This window comes from Platalea leucorodia, assembly GCF_965183815.1.
Source record: "Platalea leucorodia genome assembly, chromosome: Z".
NCBI classification, from domain to species: domain Eukaryota; kingdom Metazoa; phylum Chordata; class Aves; order Pelecaniformes; family Threskiornithidae; genus Platalea; species Platalea leucorodia.
Window position 1 is genome coordinate 19,710,987 of NC_138858.1, and position 25,343 is coordinate 19,736,329.

The 25,343-nt window shown below is 38.7% G+C and overlaps 1 protein-coding gene across 1 annotated transcript in view; it reads right to left on the reverse strand.

Moving 5' to 3' along the window:
- The window catches only part of ARL15 (ARF like GTPase 15), a 229,311-nt gene that overhangs the window by 137,053 nt on the left and 66,915 nt on the right, over positions 1-25,343 (reverse strand). Inside the window, exons 2-3 of the mRNA XM_082335856.1 lie at positions 13,433-13,577; positions 11,307-11,366 (exon numbers count right to left, since the gene is read on the reverse strand). Of these exons, the coding sequence (XP_082191982.1) occupies positions 11,307-11,366; positions 13,433-13,577 (205 nt within the window). The remainder of the gene's footprint in view (positions 1-11,306; positions 11,367-13,432; positions 13,578-25,343) is intronic.

Consider the following 25,343-nt stretch of genomic DNA (forward strand, 5'->3'; position numbering starts at 1 on the left):
TCCCAGAGTCCTGAGGGAACTGGCTGATGTAGTTGCTAAGACACTCTCCATGATATTTGAAAAGTCCTGGCAGTCAGGCAAAGTCCCTGGGGACTGGAAAAAGGGAAATATTACAGCCATTTTTAAAAAGGGTAAAAAGGAGGACCCTGGGAACTACCAACCTGTCAGCCTCACCTCTGTGCCTGGGAAGACCATGGAACAGATCCTCCTGGAATCTCTGCTAAGGCACGTGGAGGACAGGGAGGTGATTTGGGACAGTCAGCACGGCTTCACCAAGGGCAAGTCCTGCCTGACCAACCTAGTGGCCTTCTATGATGGAGTAACTACATCAATGGACGAGGGAAGAGCTACGGATGTCATCTCTCTGGACTTGTGTAAGGCCTTTGGCATGGTCCCCCACAACATCCTCCTCTCTAAACTGGAAGGATATGGCTTTGATGGGTGGACTGTTCGGTGGATGAGGAATTGGTTGGATGGTCGCATCCAGAGGGTAGTGGTCAATGGCTCAATGTCCAAATGGAGATCAGTGATGAGTGGTGTCCCTCAGGGGTTCATACTGGGACCAGTACTGTTTAATATCTTCATCAATGACATAGCAGAATCGAGTGCACCCTCAGCAAGTTTGCAGGTGACACCAAGCTGAGTGGTGCAGTTGACACACCTGGGGGACAGGATACCATCCAGAGGGATCTGGACAGGCTGGAGAGGTGCGCCTGTGTGAACCTCATGAGGTTCAACAAGGACAAGTGTGAGGTCCTGCACCTGGGTTGGGGAAACCCCGCTATCAATACAGGCTGGGGGATGAAAGGATTGTGTGCATCGCTGCCGAGAAGGACTTGGAGGTACTGATAGACGAAAAGCTGGACAGGAGCTGGCAATGTGCGCTCGAAGCACAGAAGGCTAACCGTAACCTGGGCTACATCAAAAGAAGTGTGGCCAGCAGGTTGAGGGAGGTGATTCTGCCCCTCTGCTCTGCTCTGGCAAGACCCCACCTGGAGTGCTGCATCCCGCTCTGAGGTCCTCAGCACAGCAAAGACATGGACCTGTTGGAGCGGGTCCAGAGGAGGGCCACAAAAATGATCAGAGGGATGGAGCATCTCCCCTGTGAGGACAGGCTGAGCGAGTTGGGGTTGCTCAGCCTGGAGAAGAGAAGGCTGTGGGGTGACCTCATTGTGGCCTTTCAGTACTTAAAGGGGGCTTATAAGAAAGATGGGGACAGACTTTTTAGCAGGGCCAGTAGCGATAAGACAAGGGGTAATGGTTTTAAACTGAAAGAGGGTAGATTCAGACTAGATACAAAGAAGACATGTTTTACAATGAGGGTGGTGAAACACTGCAACGGGTTGCCCAGAGAGGTAGTAGATGCCCCATCCTTGGAAACATTCAAGGCCAGGCTGGATGGGGCTCTGAGCAACCTGATCTAGGTGAAGATGTCCCTGCCAATTGCAGGGGGGATGGACTAGATGACCTTTAGGGGTCCCTTCCATCCCAAAGCATTCTGTGATTCTATGATATTTAAAATAGTCACTTAATTTATACATCATGCAACAGAAAAGACAGTCACTAAACAAAGGTCAAGAAATAAATATCTAAAAAGGAATTTACACCATATACTTTAGGCATCCAACTCAGAGTATTCAAATCTCGCCCCATGGAGTTACTGTCTTCTCTGTGCTGGCCACATTGGAACCTTAAGCACTCCGTTTCTGTATTCTGCACCTGGAATAACTTAGGTGGCTAACAAACATTGTGAACACACACTATTTCCTACAGAGAATACTGAAGTCATACCTGAACAGTTTTTTTTCTGCAAGAGATCTAAGAGTGGATTACTTAAAGGTAAATGGTCATGGGATTTGGTCAAGACCTTGCTTACTTTCTCTATTAATTTAACCAGACTCAAAGTAACAATGCACAAATCAGACAGGTGTTTCATTTATTTTATCATCAACTTCCAAAGATCAACATTACTTATACAGAAGAGGGATTGCATTGAAAGCTAATTCTATGTTTCTGTACCACTGGAATATCCACCAATTGTACTTGTAAAGAATTTCATAGCATCTGTTAGATGACCCGGTCTTTCCAAACAGCTGTCTATATCAGAACCAAGTAGAGCAAGTTGACAGAGGGACACTATTTACATACACACACAGAGCACTGTTGCAGGCATCTGAAGTATCACATTACTTTAAAAACTGGTAGAGAATCATTTTCAATGAACTGAAAGGCCAACACCATGATCAGTTCTTTGAAGGTGTTTTTTTTTTTCCTAGCAACATAACATCTGTCTTATTTACTCTAAACTTCAGCCAGCTACTTTTCAATCACATGTCACTGCCAGACCCTGAGTCTTACCTTTGTAACCATACTATTTCTAAAGAGAAAAACTGTGTGGTGAACTGCAGAGCATTTGACCTCTTGTATCTAGGCACATGGAAGAAAGCATCTCATGGATCCCTACATGGGACACTGGAGGCAGAAAAGCAGTATGCTGATTTGTTGGCCTTACGGTCCTGTCTTTTTGGTTCAGGTTCTCTAGCTGCTCAACTTTATTTCTCCACATCAACTGTCCCAAAAGAAACACCACCAAAGCATATTAGTCCTTTTCTCTCCAGCCCCAGCCAGTCATCATGACATAGTTATAAGAATCAACTAATAATGTTGAAAAAAACTTGGTATTTCCTTTGGTATCTTCGATTAGAATAATGACCTGTACTGAACTTGCTTACACTTCAATTCTGAGAAAATCAAAGACTGAAGTTTAAGAACAAAAAAAATTGCACTAAGTAGACAAGAAAAAAGACTGAGGAAGTCTGTACCTTGGGGTGCCATTTTAACTCATTTTTCTGGCAAATGTGCTTGAAAAATAATTCTTGGCATCAATAAGTCATCAGCAACTGGAAATCACAATTTCTACAAGACAAATAAGCTTATATTCTTTTGCCTTAACTCTTTATATCCAGGGAGCAAAACCTGCTCTCAGCTTCTTTCTCCAGAGCATTAGGTAGTATACTGTGGAGTTATCCTGGGCAGGAAACGCTGTCCTGTGAATAGTGATCCAGCCATCGTGCTTTACGGCATGACAAATTCAGCCTTATACTGCAAGCAGTTGTTTCTAATGCTGCATTAAACATCCTCAGGCTCTCAGAGACTGCCGAGATAAAACCAGAAACCTAGCTGGTACCCAAAATGTCCTATCAAACAATAGTAACACACAAAATAAGCATTTAGGTTTCTGAGCCTAATATCATGTGTTTCTCTACAGCTTTGCAGGCACGTGGCTGTTTATTCAACCACTTTATGCCTAAACTAAGATTAAAAAAAGAAAAAGAAAATGAAAAAGAAAGAGAAGTAACTCAGGTAAATTCTCCAAAACATCAGAAAAACATAACAACAATTCACATTAGACCTAGGGAACGTGCTATGTGAAAGGTTCTCTGAAATGAGACATTCAGTGTAGTATTTTCCTCAGACACATGCAAGAGCCACGACTCATGCCTAGGCATCTGATTTGTTTCCCTCAGCAATGAACCCACAGGAGTTCTGTGAGTCCTGTGATGTGACTAAAACATCTCATCTACAAATAAATTGAGAGGGGAAAAAAAAACCCCACACTACAACACAAACACACTACTTATTAGAAAAGATAGTATTCAGTCAAACATAGGCTTGAATTACTTTATAAAAGTAAAAAAAATTTCCTCTCCTTACAGAGAAATGACAGGGTGCTGTAATTAAAAACCCCAGTCATTCAGTATTACTACAGGGCAGGTTTATTCAACTAACTGTTCACAATTTCAGATAGTTTTCATTTATAATATTTTAAATATCAAATAAATTATTTTTTATTATCAGCCAAGGGTATAGTGTGTCCATATTAATACCATTTATAATTTGTATCAGTGCCAATAGTACCCTCCCAAATGGCCCTTGGAAGCTGGGGGGAAGAGTTTGAGAGTTATGTGCAGTTTAAGACACGTCCAAAACAGGCTGTACAATTATGCATTCCTGTAAATATTACACAAAATGCAGAACTCTAAATATTCCTTTCAACTATGAATACTTCTGTTTACATCTTCATTCACAGCAGTTTGAGGCTACCTTCAATTCCCTCTGTTTCAGTACTTTCAGGAGAACAGACCACAGCATTACAGAAAAAAAACACTGAAAGCGATTTAAAGGTGTCAAATTTGTTACTCGTCAAACTTGCAGCAAGTCTCCATCAACAGCACAATGAATGTCACACAGCCCTTGCTTCAACATAGTCTAGCCTGTGCATGAAAGCTCTTGTTCACCTCAAAATACATCACAGCTCTGCAGAAGTTATAGTCTCAAATCCATGGGAGAACTTTTTTTCCTTCCCACCAAAAACAGTTAACCTGAGGCCATGAAAGAATGCAGGCTGCAACCAGTTTTTCTACCACTTCAAATATAACATCCACTCACCTGAAATAAAGACATCTACCTATTTTGAAGGTTTTATAGTTGATTAAAAAATTATATAGATAATTCCTCTACTAATATTAAACAGACCGTTTCTAATTAGAAAAAAGGTGAAAAGATGCCAAGGAATATGTCAACTGTGCCACAAAATCTTTTTGCATGAAAGACTGGCCCATGGGTGGGGGAGTAAGAGGGAAGGGAAGGGGAAGAGGAAGGGGAAGGGGAAGGGGAAAAGAAATCTCGTTCGTTCTGGCAAAATCTTTACATACACCCTACCCTCCGACCCCAAGAAAACCTTATGAAAATAATTTTGAAATAACTGTTTCTAAATCTACATAGGGTTTATAACTTCACTTCCCATCTTTTCCTCACAAGAAAAACTGACATGTTTTCTTAGGTAATCAGGAAGATGCCGAAATCTTAGCAATCTTAACACATATTTAAGACATGTGGCTGCTCCTTATCTATCTTGGGCATACTCTCTTTTTAGGTCTCCCAGTACTCCCCTTGAAGAATTACAGCATACAGATTTTTTGTTGTTTTTTTTTAACACTAGCTATTTTTCAACTTGTTAGCTCCTTTTTATTATAAATAAAGTTACAAATCCTTTCTAGGATACCTGTTTTGTATGTACATGCAATTTGTCCGCACTGACAGACACATCCACACACAGATGATACTGAAGTTTCCTGCGGGTGTAATGTCAGTCCCCATTCGATGGCTATTTTGTATTGCTACTGCTTATCGGTAAGCAGCGATACAGATGCTAAACCGAAACCTTCCCCAAGGTTCAAAAGTCGTAGGACTTTTGCTTCCTAGGGTTTAAGACCAAGTGTCACAGCCTCCCTTCTCTAGCCTTTCAGGCAGTGCACTCCTGCAATCATAGGCAAAGCATGGCGGCAGGAAATCTGCAGGTTTTGTTCCTGAACAAGGAACATTTTGAGATTGCTAGATCAGCTATATTCACTGCAGCAATTCAACAACAATCTGATCAAACAATATAAAAGAAAAAACCCAAAAAATGTTGAGGAATAAATTTTCTGCCTTTATATTCAATACATACAAAAATCAGAAATACACTAACTTTATTGTGCTTATTTTTATTTTCCTTATCAACCTGAAGTTTATGGAAACCATCTCTGTCATCTCTTGTCTGCCTTCTAGGCTTCCCCAGTGAGATTAATCTGGAAGTTATGCCTTCAGTATTTTCCTTATTAGCTAACTTAGGTGCCATCTCCAACTTTGAATCTCCGTCTACTCTGATATTTAGAACTATTAGAACAACATTCATGTTGCAAGCACTTCGAACTTTTAAAACCACCGTATTTACACTTGCCTGCAGAAAGTCAGTTTGATCTACTTAGGCGTGTTTATTTTACTACCATCTTAAAATAAAACACACAATTGGAAACCAAAGTCTCCTGTTCTAGTCAGGCACATAAAGTTCATTTTAAAAGTTCATTAAAAAAAATCTTACAGATTATTAAAAAAAAAAATATAAGAAAATATGTGTGTTGCAATATGCTCTAACATTTATTTAAGCCTGAAGTCTGAAGCTTTAACAGTTTGCAGCTGGTGGCACACCACTAAACTGGACTTCATGTATGACATCCTCAAAATCATGCGTGCTTTTTTTTTTTAAAAAGTTGTTTGTTTTTTTTTTTAATCTTTTTTTAAAGGCACAAACACACAGTAAGTCCTCTAGGGCTACCAAAGAATGGTTGGCAACAGGAAAATCATCTGCCAGTTTCCTCTTTACCCACTACTCCATCTCTGCCCTCCCTCCACCTCTGCTGCAGGGCTCAGTAACAGCCAGGATCTCAGAACCAGCAGCACAGCTCCCCAGGATGACGACTGCTGCCAGCACCCAGCAAGGCACAGATTACCCTCCTCTGAGCAGCAGTCACACCTGTGGTAACAGTGCAGGTAATCTCAAAATCATCTTTCTCTACAGCACTTCAGACTAGTAGGCATATGTAGAAAGCAGCAAGTCTACCACAGCTGCGTATTTCTGTCTGTCTAGGCCTTCTGCTGACTGGCTCACAGAAGTTTGAATCTGCTTTAACCTTTGAACGCATCAAGGCCTTTCCTGTCTAGAATCAAAAATAAAAACTTTTTTTTTTTTTTTGTTTGGGGAGGAGTTCATAAAATGTAGGTATCATTTCTGATGCTAAATTAGGCTGCTATACTCTACCCTTTGACTCAGCCTGAAGAAAATGGAGTTGCAAGTCCAACCGGAGACAGAGGCTTTATAGCAAACCAAAGGTTCTATTTTTCTCTCCACGAAACATCCCATCAACAAAAACAACCAGCCCCCTACCCCATAAAAAATGTAACTAGGAAATTTTGTGTTTTGCTTATCACATTGTACATAGCTTTCATAGGCATTGCTTGCATTGCTCCTACTTGTTTTGAATAAGATAGGCAGTGGGTTGTCTATTCACACTGTAAAAAGCTAATTGTAGAAAAAGAACAATATTTCCAAAGAACAATGGAAAGATCGTTAATGCTGAATCCTTATCAGAGCTTCCTGAGGACTCATATTAATGAGATCCGTAAGCAGGTGTAAATGATCTCTCTTATCTGTGAAATGAGGAAACTATGTGACAAAGCCTGGGCTTAGGCACCATTTGAACAGCAGGCTGAGTATGACTGATAGCAAACAGATCTAACTTTAATGCTTTCGGAAGCTCAGTGTCTCTGTGCAACTCACAGCTTGGACAGCTCATCAGGGTCATGTAAAAATTTCATCTGCTAAGACGTTCTGTAAACTGTTAGACGCAGCTATGTCGCAGATGGCACTGCATGCACTGCACAACCAGATTTTTTAGAGGTGTCAACTGCCTTTTAGTCAAATACAATACGGAGATTTTATTGCTTTTTGTTAGTTCATCCCTGTGAAGACGACTTAGGCTGGCATTTACTTGTGGGATTGTTTTTTTGATGACTAATTAGATGAAATTTTAGCTGCTCTGCCAGGCTATGTTGCTAGAAGGGTGTTCAGTACTCCCCTCTACCTCCACAGAGCAAAGGAGGAGAGTGGTTTCCCATAACTATTCAAATTTTAAGTTCTAATTAACAGCTCAACATTACTTCCTCCCTCCTCCCTCATTTTTTTGCAAGGCAGATACTACCTGACAACTGCTGGTTCATATTTTCCATTCAGCTTGGATTGAATGACAGTGTGACTCGCCCTCCTACTCTCTTCTTCTGCTCTTTACTTCCAAATTAAGGCAAAATACACAAGCTTTGTTTAACCAATCCTATTTGAAGTTATTTGTTCTCAAGCTCTCACCTAGACAATATAGCTGGCCTAGGAGCATGAATTTATGACTTTGGTCATAAAGCTTAAGAAGGAAGAGCAGTGCGGAGGACAGCTCGCTCATCTCTCTTTTCCTGGGCATGCTGAACCAACTGGAGACTCAAACATCCCTGGTATTAAGCACTCCACTCTTGCTAAGCACTTAACACACTTTGTCTTAAAGGAAGTTTCAAAGATGACTACACAACATGTTCATTCTCTACACTTGTGAAAAAGACCTTTGGGTAGATTACAAAAACGTAACACAAACATATGACAATATATTTTAGTACATAAACCAGAGAATTTTACCAAACTCTATAACATATTGTTAGTATTTCTAAATGTGGTAAGAAGAAAAAGAGCTGTTCACATCCAGAATAATTCTTTTAAATTTGACCAGGCTCCGTATTTGGCATCTCACCAGTAGTTTCTAAGCCAGCATATACAAGATGGCAAACTAAATTATAAAATAGACTTATTCTAAAAAAACAACTGTAAATTATCAGTTAACCTCCAGAATGGACCTATAATCTTGATTTAGGCCTGAATAAGTATCTACATCACAACAGACACCACGACTTCGCATTCTGTTTTGACAGCATTACAACAGCAAATGACTGAATAAACACACTGAATAAATGGTGGTTTGAGGCACTGTGTCTCCAGGCAGGAATTTGTTAGAACCAAAGAAAAAGCTTCCTATTGCCTTTACAGCTTCATTATCTGTCTTGAGAACAAACCTCAGTGTTCAGCATCCCAAACTTCTTTCAGCAAAACACTGTTAGAACCTTCTGAACAACAAATGTTATCATCTGCCTTATTTTTCCAGTCTTTCCCCACTCTCCTGTATGTTCATCATACACAATTTCATCATGAGTTCCCACTGGAGATTGCTGCACTGGAGATCGATACTTTTCAAGCAATTCAACCATGCCTATGTTTGATTTGAAAACTATATATATTCTTACCTATTCAGGATCAAGTTCAATGTTTTTAAAGAAAACATTTAACATTTATGGAATTGGATAAAACCCTTGTTTTCTGGTAGGAAGGCAGCCTGGCTTAGGAAACAAACACAATTAAAAAAAAAAACAGAAATAGGATTTTTTTTAATATTCTAGTGTCATGTACTTCAAAGAAAAATTTCTGCAAAAAGAGCACAGCAAACCTTGCTCCATGTCCCTATTCCTAAAGGCTGATGAATAGATAGTCAGACCAGGAAGGGACAAAAGAAGAGAGACTGTCTTCTATACACTTTGCCTGAAAATTTACCATCCCTACAGACATTAAGAAACAAAACCTTGCTTCATTAGCAGCTCCAGAAGGCAACCAGCACAGTAAACACCAGCACCATCTTCGACCTCGAGGAAGGACACAGGGTATTACACAGTCAGCATCTGTTTCACATAACTGCTTGGCTGCTGAATATAAGAACCTTAGACAGCATGACTTCTGCTGTAAGTTTTTTAAATATCGGCTGTTAATAAGTTGCTGTATGGAGACATAGGAAGCTTTAGTTACCTAAACCTAAAAGACAATTTTAAAACAGAGTATCAAAAATTAAAACTTTATAGAACTTAACCCTTTGAATAACATGCAACAACAGACAGTGACCATTAAAAACAGATACCTTTCTACCTTCCTCCAAAGTCTCCAAGATCAAACATCTGGACAAGACCTCCATACTACAGTAAAGAGAACTTAGGTAAAAATACCATAACAACTGAAGGCAAAAACCAGGAATAAGAACAAAAATGTAGGCTTCTCTTCAACACCAGAAGCAGAAATTCCAAAATAAAATTTAGCAGTGATTAAATACATAAGATGTTTTTCTTTATTTTCGTACAGCACCAAGAGAGAAACCATGCATACTCTAGAAAGCTCAGGCTTTACCTTCATCAAATAGGAACACATCTCTCAACTAGAAGATTAAATGCTGACCACCAACTTTTGAAAGAAAAACAAACTTTTGGAAGCTTGCCTTAGCTCCCTTACCTAGGCCATTAAAAGCTACCAGAATTAGCATTTTTCTCCAATACCTCACAGAAAAAACAGATGATACCATTTCTAAGCACAGACATGTAAACACCCATAGTTAAAGGGAAAAGAAATAAAAACGTGGAGTAAAAAAAATCTGACAATCCTTCTGTCTTTGGGAAGAGACAAATGGGTGAAAAAAACAAATCAAATATTCTGGATTACTTCAGGACATCCTGTCACGAGACATCAAAGCACTCCACTGAGATAAGGTTTCTCGTAACACACATACGTGCATAAAATAGAAGTTGTATGATCCGAAAATGTTAAGGAAGAGACTTTAATGAGGATCTGCTATAGAATACTCAGATTCAATTCCTGATGCAAAAACTGCACTTACCTATATGCATTATATATTTCATAAAGATTAGGCAGCAGAATGTATAAACTGGGCTGCAAATGATTCACCCTATTTCAATAAAAATCCAAAAAGTGACCTAAGTGCACATTATGCAGATAAGACACTCAAGCAGAGCCAACACTATCCCTGTGGAGCAGTCCCTTCATCAAAGAAAACTTCTGCTTCTTTTACAGGATACATGCTCAAACAAGAAAATGTATGTCTAAATCCATGGACCAATGTTAGTAAAGAGGAAATGATATCCTTTTAATATGTGCTTATCTCAAAGCCTTCTTGAAACAGTTTCCGATAAGACAATCATCATGAAACTTGATTTGTTCTCACGAAACTTTCTTCAATAACCAAGTTAACTTCCACCCCAGAGCATTTAAGAGAGGTTTCAAACTTGCTGAAAATCTAATGAACATCCTCAAGATTCATTCTACTATATTTACACAGATAATAAAGAAGATCTACAGAAATTCCAGAATAATCTTTTAATTAGAAGAACATTAGATGAAATTAGACTCCACAAGCACTCTCATTAGGAGAGCGTTTTCTTCCTTTTAACAGAGCTACCTCTTGATCACTTAAGACTCAAGGTCAGAACCAGGCAGCCAAATAGCCTACTTGTATACAGGCAATTAAAAAAACACTACCACAAAACAACCATTCCTCCAAACCCAACAAATCCAACAAGAGAACAAATCTTACAGAATATAACTCACTGGAAGTTGGCTGCCTTTGCAACGCTTTCAGGGCTGCAGCAAATATACTGGTTTTGCTGAATGTTCACACAGTGACCTGAGCCAGTGCTCATAAGTAAAAGTTTATCTGTACAATGAACACAAGGAACGCACTTCCTTGAGCTGCCACGTGAGCTGTACTACAATTACAGTCCAGTTCGTATTTCTGTATAACTTAACCACTGCAATCCAAGAAATTACATTAAGGAGATATGCCACACTTATCTGCCTCCCGCTCCTCCTGCTTTTTACTTTTTGTTCTTTGTAGTCGGCATTTGTACAATTTTTCTCAACTTTATCTGCTGTGGTAAAACACAGATTTTAAATTCCAGCCACACTGATTTATCATTTTTAAATTTAAAATAACTAACAGTTTGGTATGATGAGATTTAGACACTGCATGTTTTTATAATCAAATTAATAAATGCTATACCTCCAAGTTCTTTCACGTTCAAGATGGCATTCTGGAATGGCACCGCTTTTATACTAAAACCTAAGAACAGAAATAAAGAGTATTAGCAAGTTATTTGTTACAAGAGGCCATCTGAAATCAATTGCATACATTCAGAAAAGACTACGTTTTTCATCAAGAACCAGGTTTTGCACATGAAATTCTGTTTCAATATGTTGTTTTAAAAGTATCAGTTATAAGCAGGGTGGAGGAGGAAGAGCAGGGAATAAATCAGTATGAGCAATGAAATTTGCAATGATACTATTAAATAGCTGGCACACATAAAATTCAGCACAAAACTTGCATCCAAGCCATCTACCATTTGGTAAGGAGTTAGTACAGAATATACCTCTATAAAACCATCTTTTAATGCATCTGGAATTAAAGTTTAGATTTCAGACTACCAGTAATATGAAGTGATCCTTCTGCAATTTTTAGGAGATGTGGAAGACAATGTGCAATTCAAATCACTGTTTTCTAACATTTAAACTTCATAAGTTTTGGTTACACCTAGAGTATTAATCCTGTGTAGAAATGTTATTTACAGAAGGATCCTTTTACAGACATAAATGGTATGTATTAAAATGGTTACAAGCACACTAGAAGCATCTATGAATCCTCTATTAGCCTGTTACATGCTTAAAACTAAAAAACTTTTTAAAGTTGTGATGTTTTCCCTTAATTGAAAATTCAGACAGCCAAGAGAAAGGGAATGTGAAAGGCTCCCAGCAATCAGTCATTACATTATAGACTAAATTCTGCATGTTTAGTGCATACATACATATAAATGCATGTAATACTTTATATAGGAAAAATTATGTCTGCTCTTTCAGCATAAATGTCCAGATAGGCATTAAATTTATTTCCATCTAGGACAAGTAGTTTCAACATGATTATATACCTGTGAACTGAGTAAAGAAGTTTTGAAAAAATGTGTTTCACTCCAAGTTTATTAGCTATCATTTAATAGAAACAAGCTATTTTTTCTCCCAGAAAAAAACAGTGTTTCCTTGTACCTGTTTTACTTTGTTTACTTACAGTTGTATTAAATAACCTTATGTTCTTGTAATTTAATCAAAGATACACTGAAAACCTAAGGGTTGCTAAGGGACAATCATAAAATTCAGGCCCATGAACCACAGCTGTAATATAAAGCCATATAACTATAAATACAAGTTACTTCCACAACACTCACTATCTGTTCCCTCAGCAAATCAACCTTAGCAAATCACTGCAGCCACAGAACCAGATTTCTTCCATCTCTATGACCTAATCTGTCCTCTTTCTGAACTCTGCAGCCAGGTATGCCTTTTTCTCACTCCACATGCTTGTTTCTGTTTTTTCTGGTGCTGTTTTGTTTTTTTGTTTTTTGTTTTTTTTTTAATCAAAATAATCTTTTCAGTATTAGGCATTCTGGTTCATCTATATCAGCATGCATATTCAAATTTTTTGGACTTAAGATACCTTTTAGCTGTGGTTGTTTTCTCTGTTTTTATGTATCTTCTCAATGCCACTGAAACTTTTTGTAAATTAATTCTCTGATCTCAATCTCCCCTTACTACATAAACAAGTCTCTTTGCTGATCTAAAAAGAAAGCATTATCATCAGAAATAAACATTTCCACTACATTTATTCTTTTGGTTGCTAGCATATACCACAAAGCAGTATTGACCAAATATGAGAAGAAATAAATCCCAACTTAAGTTTCAGAGCGTCATTATCCCATTCTATTTTATAGCACATTCTCCTCTTTTCTGTCCATATAACAAGACTGCTTAAAAACCAAAGGGAAAAAGAGAAGAAAGAAACCTTTTAATGTGTGTCTACACCACACTGCTACTGTATGTTTCCAATGGTTCTACTTCATTACACCACAATGTATGTTTTGACTTTCAACAAATTCCACATTGTATGTTTTCACGGATTTTCCCCAATGTATGACCAAACACTGACAGAGTAAGCAAGCAGTGGTAGCTTCAAAGCAATCCATTAGGTACTTGCAAAAGCAAGATAACTAAACTGAAGTTCTCTACCACCTTTGCTATATGTTTCAAAAGTTACCTTTGGGCAACGTTACAACACACCATGGAATAAAGGCAGCATCCTACCTGTGGTAGACACTATATTCTCCGGGCTTTCACTGCAAAGCTGTGACAGAAGACTTGTCTTGCCAGAACCAGTGAGGCCTATGCAAACCAAGTCATATTCAGGTCGTGGTGGTGGCGGTCCCTTGCAGCAAAGTGCTCTAAAACACTGCCAGGGCAGGCAAAAAGAAACAAAACAAAACAAAACAAAAACAAAAGCAGGAAGTTACTTTTTTTTTTGCAAATGTTTATTCAACAAGGTTCTAAAAATCAAGTTTATAAACTTAAAGGTATTGGGGAGAAGCAAAATACTACTTCAACTTCCTATTTTGAAAAAAACAACAATTAATAGACTGAGACCACCTCAACTACAACCTAGAACAGCTTTATAATAAAACATAAATACACCTGTTAACTTTTCACCTAAACCTTATAAAGCTGGATTGAGGAAAGTGACATCCATATCCCGAATAGCATGAACCGTGCACATACAGCGAGATAGGCACATATCCTACTCAACTCTGTGGCTGGGTATGCATGAGTTTGCTTCTTGTGCTAATTTCACGCAATACCTGGTGTGAACATCAGAGCAGCTCCTGAGCAGCTGCTGGGCGTGCTCTACTTCTTGTCACAGGAAAGAATCAGAGAACTTTGCTCCATTGATGTCCTTCCTGGGCTTACTTTGTCATGTGTTTTACCTTACACTATCAGCTGTTAAAGAGTACAGCTTGTAAAGAAATAAATTTTGTTGGACATAGCTCTAGTCATAAATATGCAGATCTCTCACTTTCCTTGGAGAAGTATAAATTAATCACAAAATAAAGAATAAAAATTTCTTTCACAAAGTCTACTTGAGAGTTCTGCTCACGTCTCTTAAACAGTATTGCCGAAGTAGGTCAAGCTCATCCAAAATGTCCTTCAAGCCCTTGGTAAGGTTCATCAGATCTTTCTTTATATGTAATATGGAAAATTTTTATGTAAAAATCTAAAAACGTACTATTCTGGGAAAGCTAAGAAGTTTATATTTAAGGTATGGGGTATAATTACCACCTAATGGCCAAGACAGACCTCTACCACCCCAAAATATATATATATATATATATATATATATATATATACACCTTTTTCCCCAATATCTGCCACCTTCATATCAGAGGAATACACCTGCTATAACAAGGAAGGGAAAACATGTTTGTGCAATCACTCCTCTCACACATTCTGTCTTTACATAGTCCCAGCTCCTTTTTTCCATCTAAACCACAAGCCAGTCACTGCATTGGGTAAAGAAATCCAGTCTTTACAACCTTAACTTAGTTTGTCTAACCAGCTACCCAGGATCTCTCATTGAGGACTACTGGAGGAGGAGAGAAACTGAACAGATGACAGTAAGGCACTGTTGCAAATAGTGGGGTCTGGCTCTGTGAGCAACTCATCCAAAGAGAATGTGATTATAAAAAGACAGCTCACTGAAACCGGAACTTTTATTGGATTCTTTTCGTATAGACGGTAAGTTATTATACATGCTGCCGAAACAACCTTCATTGGTTTAAAGAAGCAAAAGATGAGTTCAGGGAAAGTTACAAAATTCCTTCAACACCTTTTAAAAATGTGAAAGCAAATATTTTAGGAGTAAAAACATTTGCAGCAGTACTTAAGCTGAACAAAGGCAAAAGATTTTAAAAATAAAAGCTTTGCCTCTACCAAAATTTGAGTCAAAAATCCTTTTTTTTAAGAAGGTTTGCCCTTATATGTGTGTCCATAGCTAAAACAGAGTAAACATGCCTTCTAGCTTTGTTCACTGACGTCAATTTATACTTATCTCACAGATTCTACAAAGCGACGGCAAATATTCTACTCTGGTACTTAAGTGAGAAAGGCCAATTGAGTTCATTGCACAACACAAGCTCCTTCAAACACAGTTTCCACTTAATGGATATCAGGCTGAAGGCCACATAAAATTCTTCGAAGCTTGCCAGAGCTCCCGAGGCTGTGTCAGGCCCTTTGCAGCCAGTCTTTAAAAAGCATGCACTTTGTCCCTGTCAGCACGGTATCTTTGCGACAACTTCTTGATGCCATATTGAAAAACATAAAGGAATAGATGAGCTGATGAAAGTCTGTGCTTTTCTCTGTCCAGACACTGTGCCAGTTCTTATGCAACCAGACACAACTCCTGCGGCCCTGACAACGTTTAATAACCTGCAGTTCTGTCAAAGACAATTATTGCTCTTTGCAGAACACATATGGAGGGTCTGTGGGTGACAGAGGAGCCCTGCAGGCTGGTTTTGTCTAGTTCAGTATCTCTTTAGTGCAGATTCCTTAAGTCTAACTTAGTCTGGGCAATCTTTATGTGCTATCAAAAATCCAGGTCAAATTGCATGTCCAAAGCAGCATATGTAGACCCGCCACCCACGCACTCATCCTTGACCAGCAAGCACAGTTAGGTATGAGGGTTCCTGAGATACAGCAGACACAGAACCCCAGAAGACAGGGAAATGGCTCCCTCCAGACCGCTCTCCCATTTTATTTAATTCCTCTATCTTTGTTATGTTCATGACTTCGTCCTGCAAGGCTAATTTCCTTCAGCAGATATTTTTGTTTGGCTGGAATGAAAACAGACTTTAAATATTCGAGCTTCAAAAAGCTGCTGAAATTTAAGCTGCTGTGTATAGCGCTTACCACCAGCTGACATGAGACATTCTACAGCACATTTTAGGGGATACTTGTAATAATGTATTTAAGTTTTATAAAGTTGTTCTGCAACCCTCCTTACTCAAGCTCAATGAACATCTCTTCCATTGGAAATATCACTACATAAACAGTCCGATCAGTGCCTTCCTGTTCTCTAAGCAGCTTAAAGTTACGTGGTCCCTAACAAAGTCAGGGCTATTTAAGCATCCATTATAGAGACTAAACCTCTATTGTCACAACTTTGGCAGCTGCACCTAGTAGCTGCACAAGATCTGTGGAGAGCTGAAAATTAAGAGGTCATTGACCATGCAAATAACATTACAGCCTATATTCTGCTTTTGATTATGGACAGGAAATGTCCTGAAATATTTCATTAAGCATGGACTACAGCTACATTATTTAAGATGTTGTCGTGTATTACAGTGCAGCCTGAAATGCACAGAACTGCAAGAAATGTGTATTAGTAACTAAAGAAGCCATTCCTGAAATCCAAAACACAAATATATCAAAAACATTGAGAGAGTTGTTCAATTCACAACTAGCGCTCAGTCCTTTCCAAAACTACCGTACTTTCCACTCCATTTGGACAACCCAAAAGGCACAGGAGAAATTTGAATTAACAGCCTGACTGGTCTTGAAACACTTTTCAGAGAGGGACCTGGAAGTCTCTTTCATTGATTCCCAAATCTGATTTGCTCAATGACTGACTGTCCAATAAAAGGCTGCCTTTTAGGTGTTATAAAACAAACTCCGAACTCAAATGAGGCCATTCGCAGGGAGTGTTGGAGAGGACAGAAGGAAAACATTTGACTACTGCAAAGATAGGGTCAAGCACAGCTAGCTGGCATAGTCACCGAAATGTTTGGTGTATGATCATGCATTTTAGCCCCACTACTAGCAAAAACAAAGGGACAACATTTTTTGGAGCCTTTTCATCCTATCAAGGTAAGACCTTACTTACTTTAAAGGGAGAGACATGTTAAACAAAGTCTCAGTTTTCGTGATTTTTGAGAACATCACACTCAAAATTCTTTATAGCCATGGGGATGGGGAGAAGAAGCAGGCAAAGAGAGGCAGTCAGGGAGAGTTGGGAGTTTTTTTGGTTTTTGTTTTTTGTTTTTTACGAACGAGCAGATTTTAAAATACTGAAAATAAACCAATACAGTATCTTGAAAGAATGTATGCATTTAGCCAGTTTTGGAAAAACGATGTATTTATCCAGGAAGCTGGGAGTAATTAGGTGCTGCAGTCTGCAGAAAACGGTGCACTATTCAGCACCACTGTTACTTTCATTTTACTTGTATGTGTGCACAAATGATGCATTTGCACATATAATCATAGGCAAGAGCTATGGGAAGAAGTTAGCTAGTCCTACTCCTGCTTAGGGATTTCTATCCAACCAGATGATTCCAGTTTTAGGTGGATCAGTATTTGGGCTGACAATCCTGGACAGTGTCCCTTAAAGGCCCTAGGGAGATTTCTTCCGGGAAAAGCATTAAATATTGTGTCTATAGCAGGGGTGGCCAAACACTTCTGATATATGTGCCACTCGGAGATCACAGACTGAGCTCTGGGCAGCAAACGTCCCTGAATTACTACTCTCTCCAACACATTACACTGCCTCTGGCCATTGAATCTGTCTTTGCCTACTCATTGTACTTCTCGCTTCACTCTCCTTTTTGGGGTGAAATACTCCATTATTTCTGCTTTGTTCTGGACCCATCTCCTGTCTGTTTCTTTTGTTCCCACTATTTAATAGGGGCAAACAGAAGCAAGGGATTTCATGCTTAGTTGATTAAACACACACACTCTCATGCAAAAATACCCCAAGTTAGTGCAACATTAATGCTATCAAACCAAGCATTCAGAGCTCTTGAAATCCAGAATTAAGGCTGAAAGCTCAACCATAACTCTGCTCCACTCCCCCACTTGCTTATACTTATGGTCTCCCCTTACATTTTATTTTTCAATTAAGGTATCTTTGAACAAACAGACTTCTAGTACGCAGCACACACTTATATCCAGAGGACTGGTTAATAATCTGAAGCTGTTGATGAAAATGCAAAGAGATTATTAAAAAAAGTCAAATTTACACACAGCAGGCTCCAAAGCTCTGATGTTGTATGAGATCACACAAGCACAAAGAAATCTCAAACCTTGAAGAGATAATGTGAAGAGTAGGGGGAAAACCAAGGTAGACAGTTGCAATGCTAAGGATAGGAAACAACTGAGGACAGCAGCAGAATAATTGAATGCAAATAATAAAATATTCAAGGCATCTGAATGAAATTACACACACTTAGGAGAGAGGGGGAAAGGGATATATAAATAAACTAAATTTTAAACTGTATGAATACCTTAATGTTAAATTAGTACAATAGAATCTATGCATTTGACCATGTGAGCTAAAGCTGCAGACTTTTCAGTCTCCATACTGCTGCACAAATGGTTTTACCACTATAAAAAAAGGGAGGAAGAGGAAACAAATACCAATTTTAAGACACGCAACCAGTGACAGTGCTTTCATGTTTTCAAAACATCAGACTGATAAGGTTCGTCTTCATCTACATGACAACAGTAATGACGACAAAACCTAACAGTCTGCTGTTCATTTTGTGGCTACCGACAGATGAATGAATACTCATACAGCCACTGCCATCCCGAACTGATGTTCAGCACAGGTGAAAATACTAAAATCATGACCAGTCACCTTCTTTTACAGCCCACAACCTCATTAAACAGTGACCACTCTACTCAAGCTGCTCCATCCCAATACAGACTAACGATCCAAACTCCAACAGAGTGTCCCCAACTCAAGGCCTGCTAACCTACTGCACCACTCCCCCCACAGGACAAAGTAATCCTCTTGTTTAACCTGGCTGATCTTCATGAGTAGGTGGTCAGCCCACTAGTTGAACCCAAAAGCACTCTTCCTCTACATGCGCCTACACATCTTCAATTTTATATCAGCGTGTGCTGCAGGAAGACAGACAAGTATATGGCATTAAAAACAGGATAATATAAAACGGGACAGAGGAAAACAAATTCTCAATTAAGCGAGGCAGTTTTACAGTGCAAATAGAGTCTTGGTGATGTCCTACCTTATAGAAATGTTATGTGACACTAGAACAGCAACATATTGTTTGCAGCAGGAATCTCAAATTCTCCCTTCAGACCACTAAGAAAAGAAATACATTTGGATTCACTGGTTGAAATTCTTCACCGACCCCTGTCAAAAACTTCTTGGTATTTCAGAGGAGCCACACTTCTGGAGTCTCAAAAGGAGCAATCACACCTCAAATGACTTTCAACATCCCTATGTAGTCACCAGCTGAACAAGACATAAGACACAGGCTGAAGTAGCAAAACCAGACAAAAGACACAGCCCTATTCATTCTTCAACATATTTGACAACTCCACTACTAGCAGAGAAGGGTTGGAGGAAATAAGGTCAAGAAGAAAGAACTGGCTGACTTCTGACAAGCCAGATATGACACTGTTGTTCAGAGCATATCACTTCAAAAGACTTCACGGTCATGATGCATTCTTCCTTTGAGCGATGATAATACAATCACAGTGAGTTGAATCTTGTCCAAACTCCAGAACAACTTTTGGATTTCTCAAGAAAATAAAGTCTTCACTATCTCAAGGATAAAATAAAAGCTTCAACTCAGTTTTTGATGGTCAAGCTGCTGGCTGCCACATTGCACAGGGATGAAGGACAGTATCTTTGTTTGTGTAGCAATTGGGCAGAAGGCAGGAGATCATTTGTTTTATCTGATATCAGAGGGACTGCTCTGGAGTGAGGGCTTCACCCAGAAGTTCAGGGCTTTAGGAACCACAAAAATTCAATAAATGCAGTCAAAAACGTAACTTCCCTGGAAGAAGCTATAAGGCAACAGAATTCCTTTCCCTACTATCAGCCAAAACAAATCACAAAACCTCATGTCCAAAATGGAAAATGAGGCTCTCTGACTTTAATCTTTTGCATGCTCCCTATAAATGAAAGACGAGCAAAACCAAATTATGACTCTCCACTTGATTCACACTGTGCTTGAAAGAAGCATGAAGAAAAACAGTATCAAGTTCTGGATATACTCAAATATTCAGTGCAGTAGTTTGATTTAAAAGCCGACGTAAAACAAAACAGCACATGGCTATGATAAACCAATGCTGAGTCAGCAAAACAGTTAAAACACATGCACAGGTGCTACTCTGAACAGAAGCAATCACTCACTTCACTGCAGTGTCACATCAAGCTCCAAGGGGGTTGTCGGACACTTCTAGGTTTCATCAAGTGTAGAATTATTGCTCAAATTGTTTCCTCTCTGACAGTCTGCTTTCCATTTGTTTTGCTGCACAAGTGTAATTCATCTCTTTCAACCCATCAGCCCATTCACATTTAACAGCAAGAGACAAAGACAACAAAAAAGATGAACGAAAGCCTGTGCAGTTTGTTTCACAACCTAACGCAACACAACAGTACTAAAAAAGCCCAAAGAATCATTGAAAATACCAGCAAAAAAAGCAGTAGCAGCACCACTGAAGTGTGCAAAAGTTAAGGATGCGGCACCTCCTGTCACTCCTAATTTCTAGTAAGGATGAAAGATATATATAGATTTTACTTATTTTTTAATGCCACTCCCACCCCCAAAAAATAGCTTAGAGCTTTCGGGCTTGCTTTGTGTGGGCATAGCATGAATAATTACTGGTGTTCTATAAGCTCACATGGGATCACAAAACCAGAAAGAAGAACACCACTTGGTGTTCTTTGATTTTTCTAATTAAAGCTGACTACATGTCACCTAAATGTAACAGCACACTTTGTTTCTTTCTTCTCCCTGACAACTATTTGGTACACAAGACCCTGGACATCCGTATTTGATATGCATGGCACACATAGTATTACTTCTGTAATAATATAAAAAAGAAGATTTATGGAAACAGTACAGTGCTATATCCAAATCCCATGCCCAAATGGGTCAAAGAACCTCAAAGAAACAAAATTAAAGAAATACTTCAGGTGCAAACAGAAATCCAGATGTACACTAGATGAAGAAAGTGGTAAATGAAGACTTGCATTGTATTCCATACATTAAAAAAGAAGATAAAAAGAAAAGCTACTGCTGCTGTTTTACTCTGAAATTGCTAGGCAAATTCAAAGTACACTAGGAGAGTACAACCCATCACCAAGTGTGAAGTGAGATTTCTGCAACTTACAATAGGATTTATGTAGCAAAAAGGATCTTAAAAATTCAGTTAAGTTAAAATAAACACAAACAAATTTATTTGAAACATAGTTGGAAAAAGCACAAGAAATGGCCAAGTACAACAAAGAAGAGAAGTGTGCCCTCATGCACTGATAGCCAGAAGATCTCAAGGGGGATTCAGGTGATACCAGTTAACACATCACTGAGAAAAGCAGTTCTTCCAGCCACTGTATCAGTAACATTACAGAAACTGTCAACAAACTCCAGAGAATTTTTTCCACCCCGCTTCAGCCCACACTTTCAGAGTTGTTGGGCATCATAATCATAACTAGAAGAAAACAGCTCCTGGGCTGCATGCATGTCTCTGAGTATCAAAAAGCAAAGGAACCTAGAGAAACTCCAAGTGTGTTTTGAGGGAAAAAGAAGAAATATCTAATGTTTACTTAAGGCAGTGTTTCCTCTGAGATTAAGCCCCAGGATATGTCTTGTTCTTTCTTATGAAAGATTTCAAAACTAACATTTACCATCAAATCTAAGAGAAGAGAGAAGAAATCTCTAAGGACACCAGACCAGACTGTTTTCTGCAAAGCCTGGTCTTACTGAACATGTCCATAGCTGAGGTAGAATAGTAAGTACAAAGAGATTGTGCGTATCAGTCAAGGTAAGGAAATCGGTATAAAAAAACAAAACAGGAGAGAACGACCCATTGACAAAAGGAAAAAAGAGTTATAGAATTATTCTGCAAAATACCATAGAGCAAAATTAAACAAAATTATGAGAGTGTGACGGTACATTAAAAAGGAAAGTACAGTGTCAAATGCCACTTTTACACCTACCTGTTCAGGGGTCCCAGCTAGTAATTCTCTCTTTGCTGACACAGTACAAGAAGCACACCGTAGCAAATTTAGGTATTACCCAACCAAGAAGTTAGCAAACCAATGAATGTTTCATTGCCTTAAAATTATCTGGAGGCAAGGGAAAGAAGATACCGGTAGAGACGTATGCAAAAAAAACCTACTAAAATAGAAACCGTCTACACAGTTAACATCTAAGCATAAGGGCGGAAAGTATTACCAGTGTACACACAGTCTAACAAGAAGTAATAGGAGGATTTAGATAAAAAGAAGGAGGTGGACAGAAGAACAAGGATAGCTGAGTTTTGCAGGCAGTGCAAGTCTTCTGGCCAAAAAATTCTTCTGCTTGGAACACTGAAGACGAGACTGCCTTCCAACGCTAGGAAATGGAGTAAGAATTACACCAGCGTTGGCAGAGATGCAAATGGGAGATCTAATGGATGTGCTCTATTACCAGTTCATGGCGTTATCAATCTCCAGTGTTGATTTTGAAGCATTATATAGTTTCAGGCTATGGGCATCTCTTATTTATTAGGCTCCCTATGAATGATTTCGCTCTTACGTGCCCTTTTCATTTTACTTTCCCAGTATGCTATATTTACCAAAAATAAGAACCTCTAAGAGGATATCTATTTTGACCAAAAGACCTAGGGAATATGAAATATTTAGTAACATATACAGGAACCTCTCTTCCCCCCTTACATAGTATAAGAGTTTTACTTGGCTAGCACAGAACATTACTACTGTGGGAGGAAACAGAAGACCGACCCACACAAAAACATTAATCCAAAATATACAATTAGAGGAAGGCATACAAATCTCAACTACCATTAAAAATTCTTCAGATTTCAATTGGCGAGAGCCTCTTTGAAGGTAAAACAGTTTTTGCCTCAATCAAACTCTTAATGAGTTAGGTTTGAGAAACTTCAGCCATTGAAAACATCTAATGCTCCAACACAGGGATTTTGTATTTCTCCTCTCTCCAGTTGCAAGTTTGGCTTTCTTTTTTCTGGCTATATATCTACATCTACCACAGAGTTTCTCAGCTGTCACCAGTGTGTTTGCAGATGAAGACTCTGTTGGCTATTTTGTTCATCTAGCACTGTAAAATCAGAACTGTCAAATATGTCACTGCTGAGCATGAATGGATCAAGGACTATACAGCCTTTAAACTGTCTCAAAGAGAAACCCAACAGGTGCTCTGCTTCTAGTGCTTGAATGTTTGCGGAACACGACTCAACTTGAGATGGGGATTCTCAGCTGACAAGTAAGGGAATGGATCATACAGAGCAACGGGTCAACTACATATATATATATAAGCTGTTTTCATATGCTTGCAGTGTTAAAAAAAAGTAGAGCCAATAAAAACAAACAAACAAAATAAAACACAAAACCCCACACAATAACCACGCTAATCTGTTCAAACAAGAGTTTTTTTAATAAATATTGACCAATACCTATTCATCTACTTGAGTAAGGTGGGGGGAAAAAAGAGAAAAGGTAAAGAATATTTTGTAGAATATTTTGTAGATAAATTCTGGACACACTTAGAGCTTAAGCTGCCTTTGAAAAGACACAGCTGAAGTTTAACTTTTTTGGGAGAAAATGGGAGCTGGCAAGAACCAGTTTTATTTTTTGTGAAAACACAGATTATTGTGGCCTTACTCACAAAACGGCCTGCCATACAGCTACGCCTACTCACAGATATGTCAGCGTGCCCTCTCTGCGGTGCAGACAGCCCAAACCAACAAGTTTCTCCTGGTGAAACTACAATCACTTTTTATCAATTAAGGGGCATGAAATACTTGAAACCACAGGAAGGAATCACTATGCCAGATTTTTTTTTTTTTGTGGGAAAGATCTGCTTTTAGTCTGAGAGCTGCTGAAAACCTTTTGAGGGGATTCAAATTTTTCTCCTCTGTGTAGGTGCAGCATCCAGGCAGCTCCAGCAAATGCATGCTTTTAAAGAAAGTAAAAGCCCCCATCCCGAAACCTTCCTGTGCCATCCCTTTCCCAATGCTACTGCTTTCACTGACAGTGTGCTGGGTGTCTGGTTTTTCAGATAATTATTACACAATAGTTCCATAAAAATTCTCTTAAGTTAAAAAAGCAACAGGTTGTTACTTAAGAATATATCTTATGTTGATGAAATACGATCATAAATCCAAGCAGAAATAAACTCAACATGCTGTTCAGATAACTGAGCACAGCTCTGGGGTGCTCAGTCCCTCACCTGCTTTAAGGCACAGCTGTGAGAGATTTAATACTTGTTCCAAGGAGGCTGCAGACACCTCAGTAAGAACAGACGCACTGTTTCTTACTGGAACAAAAATTTTACCATTTATTCTAGATCAGCATAAATCTTGCCAAGCTGGGACACTCCTCCTTTTGCTGGCTAGAGAGAAAATTTCACTGAGGACCAGGGAGAACTGCCATAATGATGAGAGTCTATCGGAGAAACATAAGCAATCTGGAGCTGGTGGCATAATTCAGAGTGAGATAATCAAGAAAAACAAGCTTAAGAAATGCAAGGTACTGCCTTTTAGAGACGAAGATGATTAGTTGTAAAAGCAGAACACGGGCTTTAACTCAACCTTTTTGTTTAAAGTATTTTTAATTTTTTACATTCACTTCCCTAAAGACTGACAGATTATTAAAGAATTGTAGTAGAGAACTGGAAGCTAGGATTTTGTAATATAAAGGCATAATAAGGAAACAACTTCTAGAGTGAAACTGCAGTAACTGCCAATTACCTACCTATCATTAGATCAGTATTTTTGAAGCACAAGGAATATATAAAGTATGAGAAGAGATGCACACAGTTTTTCTCATGCCACAGAGATTTTTCACTGGAGAGGAAGCATTCACAGCTCACAAGTATTTCTCCAAAGCAATTTATGACAATGAAAAGATATGATAAGGCACAGCATATATCATACCATTTTATACAAGGATTAAGGAGTGCAGCACAGTTTGATTATGTTATTGGGTAATAAAATTACGAAGTGTAGGATTTAAGAAGAAACTAATGGCACTAAAACATGTCAAATAAAGATCACAGTAACTGAAAAAGCACCGGAAGTATTTTACTTTCCTAAGTAAAGGATAATATAGACCTCTTTATTTGAAGAAATGTGTAAATGATCACTTTTTCTCACCCTTGCAAGAAATTCTTAAGCACGT